The sequence below is a fragment of the Pseudophryne corroboree genome, chromosome 2 (assembly GCF_028390025.1).
Source record: "Pseudophryne corroboree isolate aPseCor3 chromosome 2, aPseCor3.hap2, whole genome shotgun sequence".
Classification (NCBI taxonomy): Eukaryota; Metazoa; Chordata; class Amphibia; order Anura; family Myobatrachidae; genus Pseudophryne; species Pseudophryne corroboree.
In genome coordinates, this window is record NC_086445.1 from 65623779 (window position 1) to 65635361 (window position 11583).

The following is an 11583-nucleotide window of genomic DNA, read 5'->3' on the forward strand; positions in this document are numbered from 1 at the left end:
CCTCTACGGACTAAGAGAAAAGGATTTACCGGTAGGTACCAAAATCCTATTTTATTACACAACCACTATCGGTGACACACCCTCATTCTCCCATAATACGTTCACAAGCCGGACCATCTCTGTGTGCCCACTTACCTCCCTGTCATCGCCCAGGAACACCTGTAATACTTTTAAAACATTTCTGATACTGTGCGTTTTCCGTGCGCCTCAATCTCAACTGTAACACTTGTTTGGTACTTTGCGCATACACTAGACCCGTACTGCGCAGTACCGAGTCTGTGACGGCGGACGCAAAACGGCATCAAACTGTCAGTGATTGGGGCGGGGAGGGAGCAGCAATGGCTTCCGTTTCTTTGTACGGAGGCATGTCGCCGGGGGGAGGGAAGAGGCCCGGATCTTCATCAGAGGGTGGAGGTTTCCTAGCAAATGCGGAGGCCGGCTTGTGCGACCCCTGGGTCATGCAGTCGGACGAATGTGCAGGTGAAGATCCAATATTAGCTACACTGTGGGGGTCATTCCGAGTTGATCGCTCGCTACCTATTTTTTGCAGCGCTGTGAACAGATAGTCGCCGCCTATGGGGTAGTGTATTTTAGCTTTGCAAGTGTGCGATCGCATGTGCAGCCGAGCGGTACAAAAAAGTTTTGTGCAGTTTTTGAGTAGCTCAGAACTTACTCAGCCGCTGCGATCACTTCAGCCTCTCCGGTACCGGAATTGACGTCAAACGTCCGCCCTGCAAACGCTTGGACACGCCTTTGTTTTTCCAACCACTCCCTGAAAACGGTCAGTTGACACCCATAAAAGCCTTCTTCCTGTCAATCTCCTTGAGATCGGCTGTGTGAATGGATTCTTCATTAAATCCATCGCTCAGCTACGATCCGCTTTGTACCCGTACGACGCGCCTGCACATTGCGGTGCATACGCATGCGCAGTTTTGCAGAGTTTTGACCTGATCGCAGCGCTGCAAAAAATAGCTAGCGTGCGATCAGGTCGGAATGACCCCCTGTGTCCGAGTGTAGTGTGAGCTACACAGTGTGACTTGGGTGTGTGCTGAATGCCACAGCTGTCTGGGATTTGTGCCAACCATCTGCATCCATTTATGACCACAGTCTGCCCATCTTGTAATTGCTACTTCCTGCAGGATAATGCAGGAACCACGTCACTGGGCACACAGCACCATGGTACAGCTCACGATAATCAGTGTATGAATACAGAACTTATCCCGTAATGTCTCTAGCACTGCGGGATGGTAAGGAGAGATATATAATATAATTGTAAGAACGGCTGGCAGTGAGGGGACTGATCATTCCTACATGTTCCGGTCACATTCATTTATTCTCTTCCCTATGATCCCTTATTGGCAGAGAAGTTACAGAGATATGCAATGAGCCATGAATATTACACACTGATTACTCTGAGCTGCCCCATGTCCATAGTAACTGAATATAAGCTGCTATTTGCTGACAGTGGTATATGTTTACGCTGTAATGTTTTACCTTAAGAAATTATTGTGAAATCGTTTCTGCAATCTCATGTACTGTAGTGGATTCAACTGGAGCGCATCCAACATCATTTTCAGTGACATCTCTTGTCTATGGTCTTGCTGTACATTTCATTCTATTACCATTCCGTTTTCTTTTTTCTCATCATTATTACCTTTTGTATTTAAGAGGCCCCATACACTTGGGCTTCCACCCACATGTGCAGCTCACGTGCACCTGACTTCCTCTTATATAACCGTAGCCAGCCGCGGTGCTGCCTCTACCGCTCTCTTGTTCCTGATGAATGTGCCGTAAGCTATCTTGCCTTTTACGTTCCGCTCTAGCGCTAGTGGAGCATCTGAGCGCCTGCTGACCAAGGCCTAATAAGTCTTGTAGATCCTGATTACCAGTCTCCTTTCATTAGACTTGCTACTTGACATGAGGCCAAATCATCCACCACCTTGAGATTAAATACTCCAAGCGTCATTTGCGGTTTTCTATCCCCAAATTTAGCTGTCACTTATGAAAGGCAATTATACAAATGTAATGGGGACATGCCTTAGCACCAAACAGTAAGTCACTGACCTGCATTCCACCGATGTTGCTCAACGTTTACAATAGCCACGCAATATAGCCACCACTGGAGGTGATTCAGCTAACAGCGTGTTCAGTCTCTCCACCACTGCCTCACGATCAGGCCGGAATACTACCCGTCTATTCCAGGCTTACACCCACTCCAGAGGCCACTTCTCACCATCTACCCAAAAACTCACCATCTGTGCTCCAATCCCCAATCTTCCTTCTACTGTACATCTGTGACCAGTCAGTTCTCTATGGTTACCCCACAGACCTACCCCGGCCAAACACGAAAAGATTGTCATTCCAACCAGTCAAGAAAGGAATGATAATCTGCTGAAGTGTGGGACTAGACAATAGTTGTACAATAATCGCCCCAGGTTAGGGAAAAAATTGGACTCTCCCCCCCCGTCTCTTACTTCTGATCCCAATGCCTGCAGACTGCATCCCCCCACCTATTGGCCACAGAACTTCTGTACACTGCTCAGGGGAAGGGGATCACATTCATTTTTGTGGGTCCGACTCCCCCGACAAAGCCAGTCCTGGTGCCAACTGGCTTGTGGCTGTCTGAAATCATACTGACCACCAATGGTTACAGCAGCCCAGACTGGCAATACCTTTTTCCCCCCTGATTTTGGGGTACCCAGCACTGGGCTGAAGACTGCAGTACTGACTACATATCCTGGGGGACCCCAACACACATATTTTTGTTCCGCTTTTTTTAACCAGCAGAAGTAGGCAGACAGGGATCTGTTTACTAAGCCTCAGGTGGAGATAAAGTACCAGCCAATCAGCTCCTAACTGTCATTTTTCAAACCCAGCCTGTGACATGGCAGTTAGGAGCGGATTGTCTGGTACTTTATCTCTGGCCACTTTATCTCCATCCAAGGCTTAGAAAATAGACCCCTTAGTGTCCCCCCCTACTTCTGTGACATCACTAAATTATTCAGTTGGACATAAGGTTGTCTGAAAAAGTTGGCTGGTCTGTTAAAAAAGTTGGTTCAGTGTGTGGTCAAAGTTTTAGTTGGACAGACAAGTAAGTCGGTTGGATGGTTGGTTTACAATCTTTCAATGTGTGGTCACCTTTACTTTCATTTGTAAGGGCAGTCTAAGTAAACACACTGACCAGAACAAGTAACCTTCATCAGCCAACATGGAGGATTACCAGGGAGTAGATATAAGAGGGTACCCTTGCACATTAATGAGATTAATGTGCAAGAGTACAGTACACACATCTCTGCATCCAGTGGTGCAAGTAGAAATTTTTTCTTAGTGGTACCGATAGTAAAAATTAGCATGGTCTCGTGTCATGAGGGGGTGTGGTCACACTAAACTAGGGGAGTGGCTACATGATGATAGGGGCATAGCCACATTTTGCCACACACCGTAATGCCCTTCACACATTATGCCAAACACCGTAATGCCCATTACACAACATGCCACACACCGTAATGCTTATTACACATTATGCCACACACCATAATGCTTATTACACATTATGCCACACATCGTAATGCTTATTACACATTATGCCACACCATAACACCCATTACACATTATGCCACACAAGGTAATGCCCATTACACATTATACCACACACCGTAATGCCCATTACACATTATATCACACACCTTAATGCCTATTACATATTATGCCACACACAGTTATCCCACTGACACCATTTTATATCCCACACACACAAATGCCCCTCATAAATTATGCCCCAGCGGTGGGCTGGTGGTACTGCGTACCACCACCACATTTCCTAATGGTACTCTGTACCACCCTACTTTCAGCACTGTCTGCATCGGGACTAATCGCAAATGCACTAACATATGTGATTAGTACCGCAAAGGACAACTCTTCCGATAAAAGCTGTCCTTTGCAATGCGCGCCGGTCACTGGACTACCGGGTATCGGCCCCGGGACACGGCAGTCGCTGGGGGTGCTGGGAGGGATCTGGTCTGATACCTCTCGCAACACCGTGCGGAAAGAAGCCCTTAGGCTTCTATAGGGTTACCCTCTACACCAAAGCATGGGGATAGAGGGCTTAGTGCATATGGAAATTAGGTAGAAACCCTGAAAACTGTGTTTTTACCGCATTTTTCCTTTAGTGCATCCCACCCAGTGTGTGAGTTGACATCTGTGCACCACAGTTTTCCTCTCCACTAGTTTTCATAAATACTGTATACCATAAAGATTTTAAAAACTCTAAGCCTTAGAGTCTAAGGCCATATGTAAGCTAATGATTGTATTTGGGATAAATGTGGTAAATCACTAACAATACGCAGGTCTTCTGTCCCACATGTTACAGTAAGCGGAACCCCCACAAAGCGCCATTAGTTTCTTGCCTTGAAGTTTCCTGATTGTATCACTGTATATCAGCATGCAGCCTGGTGAATCAGCCGAGGATGTCCTCTATTACTGATTATGGGCTGTGGGTGATGCTTTTATACCCAATGTATAGTCTTACATACTGCTGGGAAGTGATTTGTGGGCCGTTAGAAAACCCCAGGCGTGTATTGTTGAATTAGGTAGCGCTAAACATGGCAGAGATTTAAAAAAAACAAGTTGCAATAAAATGTATGTGGCCCTAGCACAGGAAATAATCTATTTGCTTATCATAATCAGCCATATTTACTCTCCTTATCTCTTCCTTGTTTATACAAGCAGCTGATTGGCTTAAGCAGTTAAAACAGGAATGAAATTCTACTAGGCTTATACTGTTCTTATAGTAGCTGAGTGATACCGCTTTCACATCGCTAATGCCGGATCCCACCCGGTAAAAGAAACGTGTCCTTACCGGGCGGGATCCGGCATTTGCTCTCCTCTGCTGGCTTTCCGACCCGGCAATATACCGGGTCAGTTGCCATAGCAGCGGGGGGGCGCAGCAGCAGCAGGGGCGGGGGTGGAGGCGGCGCTGGGAGATGAGCTCATCTCCTGCGCCGCCTCTCCCTATGCTGTGAATGGCAACCGTGTCGCATCGACGCGGCTCCCATTCACACTGCACCTGACCCGGTAATCAACCCGGGTATAATCCTTCTTTTATACCGGGTTGAATTAGCGGGTCAGGCGACCCGCTAATTCTCAGAAAGTGCTTTCACATCGCACACTGACCCGTGTCGACACGGCAATATGCCGTGTCGATACCGGGTTATTTGTGCGATGTGAAAGGGGTATGAGTGATGCAGGATCTTCGACCACTGTGATTTGTTTTCTGTGCAGAACGATAAAAAAATATCACTTGTCGATGGAATTTATTAAAAACGATATAGATGACCCAGACATCCGAGGAAATACTCACCTGCCCTAGTGATACTGGTCCGGAGCAGCGAGTGTTAATTTACCAATTTTATTGCCGGCAGGGTATCACCAGCGGTAAATATGCTACCTCTGGCAGTAACACCACTGATTAATTGCGCAATTCAGTCATATCAACAAAGACCACTCCCAGTTTCGCCCGCAATAGGGGTTTTCATCCTGTCATAAATGTGCATCTTTGTGTAAAAATGGAGAGCAGAGAGAGGATTGGGATTTAATGTATTATTTATGTTTTACATTGGCCTGTTATCAGGGGCGTAGCCAGAACTTTGTGGGCCCCATAGCAACATTTTGAAGGGCCCCCGTCCCAATGCTTCTAGAGAGACACTTCTCTGCAGCAGTTGGTAATTGTATGCCCTATAATAGTGCCCTAGTTCATTTTCTGAACTATAGTAGAGCCTTATTTAATGTTATGCCCCATAGTAGTGCACTAGTTTATTTTATGAATCCCAGTAGTGCTTATGTTCACCCTATGTCACATTTCAGAGCTGCCAGTACACATTATGCCGCACAGTACCCCCAGTTCACGTTATGCCCCACAGTACCCCCAATTCACATGATGATATATAGTGCTCCCCGTTCATATTGTGCCACATGACAGTGCCCCGGTTCACATTATATATCATTAAAATGCCCTCCAGTTCATTTTATACCACACTACAATGAGCAGGTCCAGGGGCATACCAGGGCCGAAACTAGGGGGGGGGGGGGGGGGGGCTAGGGGGGCATGTGACCCAGGCGCAGGATTTAGAGGGGCGCTGAGAGAGACCCGGCGGCAGTGCCGCTTCTACTCCTTATCGCCTCTTCCGAGCGCTCCTGCTCGGGGGGCGGAGTTTCGCGGAATGACGCGTTGCGTCGTGACGTCACGACGCAAACGCGTCATTCCGCGAAGCCCCGCCCCCCGAGCAGGAGCGCTCGGGGAGAGGCGATAAGCATGAAGGAGGAGGCGGCCGGCGCGAGGGACGTGAGGCGGCGGGACCGAAGAGCGGGAAGACGTAAGTATTCTCTCTCTCTCTCTCCCCCCCCCTCCTTCCCCCCAACTTGAAACCTGCCTGCCACTGCCGCACTGTGTAAAATGGGGACACCTGCCTATGGGGATACCTGCCTGCCGCACTGTGTAAAATGGGGGCACCTGCCTGCGTACTGTGTATTATGGGGGCACCTGCCTGCGTACTGTGTAATATGGGGGCATCTGCCTGCGTACTGTGTATTATGGGGGCACCTGCCTGCGTACTGTGTAATATGGGGGCATCTGCCTGCTTACTGTGTAATATCTGGGCATCTGCCTGCGTACTGTGTAATATGGGGGCATCTGCCTGCGTACTGTGTAATATGGGGGCATCTGCCTGCGTACTGTGTAAAATGGGGATATATGCCTGCCGCGCTGTGTAAAATGGGGATATCTGCCTGCCGCACTGTGTAAAATGGGGATACCTGCCTGCAGTGTTATTGTTGGTAATGTAGATGTAGTGTAGTGTAGTGTAGTGTAATGAAGTAATATATAGTACAGCATATAGGGTATGTAGTACAGTGTATAGGAGCATGTAATGTAGTGCAGCATATAGGGGATGGTGTAGTAGTGTAGTGCAGCATATAGGGGATAGTGTAGTAATGTAGTGCAGCATATAGGGGCATGTACGTAGTGTAGTGTATAGGAGCATGTAATGTAGTGCAGTGTATAGGGGATAGTGTAGTAATGTAGTGCAGCATATAGGGGCATGTACGTAGTGTTAGGAGCATGTAATGTAGTGCAGTGTATGGGAGATAGTGTAGTAATGTAGTGCAGCATATAGGGGCATGTACGTAGTGTAGTGCAATATAAAGGGCACTTAGTGTAATCATGTAGTGCAGTAATGTGGTGCAATGTGTGGGGACACACAGGGGCTATGTGACAGATGCTTAGGACATTTGGGGCACATGAGGCGCAATTTTGTTCAATGGTATCCCATTTCTAAATATTTGATAACATGATAATTTTTTGTGTAATGCGGGGGGGGGGGGGGCGCCGCGCCGCGCCAAAATGCTTCCTTGCCCCGGGTGCTGACAAGTCTAGTTTCGGCCATGGGCATACCTAGATATATTGCAGGCCCCATTGAAAAAGTTTGAAAAAGGGCCCCTACGTACCACCCAATGGCGAAAAATGGATATAACACATGTAACTGTGACAGGGAAGGTGGCCCCTCTTGGCACTGGGCCCCATAGCAGCTGCACTCCCTGCACCTATGGTAGCTACACCCTTGTATATAACATATGTAACTGTGACAGGGAAGGTGGCCCCTCTCAGCTCTGGGCCCCATAGCAGCTGCACTCCCTGCATCTATGGTAGCTACACCCTTGGCTGTTATCATTGCATTTATAGTGTAACCAGTTATTTATGTAGGGGCTGGAGGTGGACGCTAAGCGCTCCGCTGCTGCGGCTTTGTACGAAGCGGCAGTGTGAAAATATGCAAAAGCTGCAAGAGGCGTCTTGCGTTAAAAGACGCCCACTGCCGGGTTCTGTGATACGGTGCGTCCAAGGACGCTGCATCTGACCAACTGTGTGACGGCCAGACATATGAGTGATCCACAGGTTTGATCAGGATTTTACCGGGAAATTGACACTGCCGGGGCCAGTAATGCTGTAGCCTCAGCATGCAACAGAAATGATCCCGTTATTTGGAATGCTCTGTGTCACCACCCCCAAATGCCAGCATCATATTTCTGTCCAAGACACACACACGTTCCTTTATTTGCCAGGAGCCAAATAATCAGTATGTTTTATGATTGTGGGAATACCCATGCAAAAATGGGGAGAACAAACAAACTCCACACACAGAGGGCAGTGGTTGGACCCAACACTTCAAAGCCTGGGGGTAGTCAGCATTTCCGTAAGTACTGGGCATGCCCCCAGATTGATGAAAACGGGGATGTGCCGCAATGCCATTCCCTTTTCCTGCAAGACCACACTCCCATACCTGGTGCAATTCCCATGTGGACACACAGAACAAATGCATCTTGTGATTGTTTGAGGCAACAAGTGGAGATGGAAAGCCTGTTTTGCACAAAGCATGGGGTAGGTGCAGTTGCTGTTACTAATGGAGATGGCTTCAGCTGCAGACGGAGTGATCCTATAGTATAGGCAGTCCGGATAGTCACATAAACGTGTACTCGCATTAGTGTACGGTAGTAAATCTGCCACATTATATGTCGACACTTTAAATCCGACTTGGAATCATTCCCTTTGTATACAGTTATCAGTGGATCTTTTCTCCATTGAGGTATTATTCTGCACTGGCTGTCCGACTTATGTTCCAACTGCTGAAAATCCACAACCTGCGAGCTATTTGGACTTGAAACCCGCTGAAGTAGGGCAGATGGCTGCAGGGGGGGCGGGGCGGGAAATATACTATATGTGAACTCTCACTCTGCAAGACAGACATAGGTAAAATTGCAAGTACATTTGATGCACTTTGCTGGATTGGCAGGGGTTTTAATTGGAAAAAATAAATTCGGGCCGTTACATTTTTTTTAGGTGGCAATGTAAATTTGTAAAGATAAAATAAAGAATAAAATCTTCCCAAAGGCAAAGTTCATAAGTCAAATGAGTAACTCAATTAACTCGTCCATTTAACTCGTCTCAATTAACTCATAACATAATACCACACAGTAATGCCCCTTACACATGACACACATTATAAATGTCCTTATACACATAATGCACCTTACATATTATGCAAACCTTTATTAATGCCCTAATACACATAATGTCCCTTACACACACATGCTGCACATTATTATTGCCCTTATACACATCATGACACACATAGTGCCCCTTACACATATGCTGAACACTACTGCGCAACCAACCCACCTGCAAACAGCACTCACATGGCTACTACCAGTGTGACCTCTGCCTCTGCTTGGATACAGATGTGTCCTCACCAGCTGATCTCAATACGCCATATAGCAGGAGATGCCTGACATGACGTTGGGCGCCTTTTTTGATGAAAATGCGTCTTATTTGCATTATTATGTGCTAGGATGCACAAGCAGCTTCTGCTGATTAAAATGATATGTGGCATGCCTGTATTCTGTGTGTGACTGTATCTGCATACGATATGCTACGTTGCAGTGATTTTCAGGAATACACTGTATCGTAGCAGATACAGCTGCAGTCACACACAAAATATAGGCATGCCGAATATCATTTTAATCAGCAGAAGCTGCTTGTGCCCCTAAGCATACCAAATGCCCCAGGCATTTGCCTTGTTTGCCTATGCCTAGGACCGACTCTGTATCAACAGACAATTTGTGATAATACAAATTATGTTGTGGGTGGAGCTGTGTATGGTAAGCTATAATAATGCAATTTACATACCTCTAGTGTCATGTTCCTCTAGTCAAGTGGGTCCCACAATGCTTTCAACCACTGTTTCTGACATGTATCGATGTTGTCGAAGCCCCTCCCCCTCACTTTTCCAATTTACTATAACAGTAGCGATTATAGACATTTTTTTATGATCACAGTGTTTTGTTTGTGATGTGAATGGTGATGATTTGATCATATATCAATAAAATAACTTCATCTAGAACAGTGGATCCCAAATTCAGTGATCAAGGACCCCAACAGTTCGCATTTTCCTGGTCTCATCACAGACACAGAGTCACAGGTGAAATAATCAGTTCCACCTGTGAATCTTTTAAAATGTGTCAGTGAGTAATGAATACACCTGTGCACCTGCTAGGTGACCTGGAAAACATGAACTGTTGGGGTTTTTTGAGGACAGAGGTTGGGAACCACTGTCCTACTGTAGAGGAATTATATGACTGATATTTGTTCATTTTGGTTCCTGTCGCTGAATGATTCCTGACAGTATGTAAACGATGTACGCACTGGCGTATGTATAATGGGTGCTGTGTGTTCGGTGCCCACACTGCACACCCTTCACCCATTATTTTCAATACTTACACTCTGGAGTCTGTCTGCGCAGCAGCAGCGGTGCAGAAATCAATTGGAAAATGGTGTGGCTGCCATTTTTCCAGTGTTTCACACATGCACAGTAGTAAAATCACTGGGAAAATAACTGCAGCACCATTTCCCGAAGACCTGCACCTGCACTATGAACTCTGGGCCAGCACTAGGGTCCCCTAGTGCCCAGAGCTACAGTACTGCTAGCTAGAGAGGAGGGTGCCAAAATGGGTCTTGCGCACGGGCCGCCTCCTCTCTGGATACGCCCCCTGCCTGTGTGTTTAATACTGCCCTATCTCTGTCTGTGCTTTCAGGAAGTCTGTCGGAGTGTTTTGCTGCGGGCCGAAAGGGCTCTCCAAGGACCTGCACAGACTATGTAACCGCCTCAACGGCTACGGGACAAGATTTGAATACAACAAAGAATCTTTCAGCTGAAACCAAATCAATGGAACGGGAAACTGAAGTGCAATTAACGCGAACCAAAGAACCTCAATCAATTGAGCGATTCAAATTCACATTATTTAATGACGGGATTATTATCTACAAAACAGAGTTCACTGTGGCTTGTTCGATGCACTGTACGTTATTGTTAAACTATAATGTGACACATTTACTGAGACTACCAGACTACGTGTAACCTCGTAAGGATGCAGGAATCTAGCGGGCATTTTGCCGGAGTCCGTAGCACTTTCTCTGTATTTGTTTTACTGTCAGGACAAGTTATAGGCGATAAAGTAGTTCATTTATAGAATATCCTTTTTTATGCAAATGTATGTAAATATTGACACTTATTTTATATAGTACTCCCCACTGAATTTAAACCATGTTATTTTATTATATTATTATTATATCCCCTTTCATCATTTCAGTTTTATTCTCATTAATTTTTAAATGTGTTTTTTTTCCTCGGGGCAAAAGGGGTAAATACAACATTACAGTTATATACAGTTATTACATTCTCTACCTGCCTCCAAGCCTGCAGCCAGATAGGGATTGGCTGTCAGCATGTTGATTGGTGGATGGCTGAAGTTATCCACCAATCAGAGTGATTACAGCCATTCACTGTACTGAAGTATGTGGAGAAATGGTGCGGGACTACAGGAGGGGTAAATTATTATTTACATATTTTCGTGTGAATTGCTTTGCCCAGAGCCTGCAATGCTGTTAAGATGGCTCTGCCTTGAGAGTTTATTAAGACTATAGGGTATATTCAATTGATGTCGGATCCTTTCCGACGGAAAGGATCTGACATTTCAGTA

General features: G+C 46.3%; 1 protein-coding gene across 3 annotated transcripts in view; it reads left to right on the forward strand.

Annotated features, from left to right (window-relative positions):
• NOX4 (NADPH oxidase 4) overlaps positions 1 to 11177 on the forward strand; it is a 502226-nt gene extending 491049 nt beyond the window's left edge. For all 3 annotated transcript variants that reach the window (XM_063951390.1, XM_063951389.1, XM_063951391.1), the window contains one exon: positions 10639 to 11177. In XM_063951390.1, the coding sequence (XP_063807460.1) occupies positions 10639 to 10759 (121 nt within the window). In that variant the 3' untranslated portion in view covers positions 10760 to 11177. The remainder of the gene's footprint in view (positions 1 to 10638) is intronic.
• The last annotated feature ends 406 nt before the right edge of the window (positions 11178 to 11583 follow it).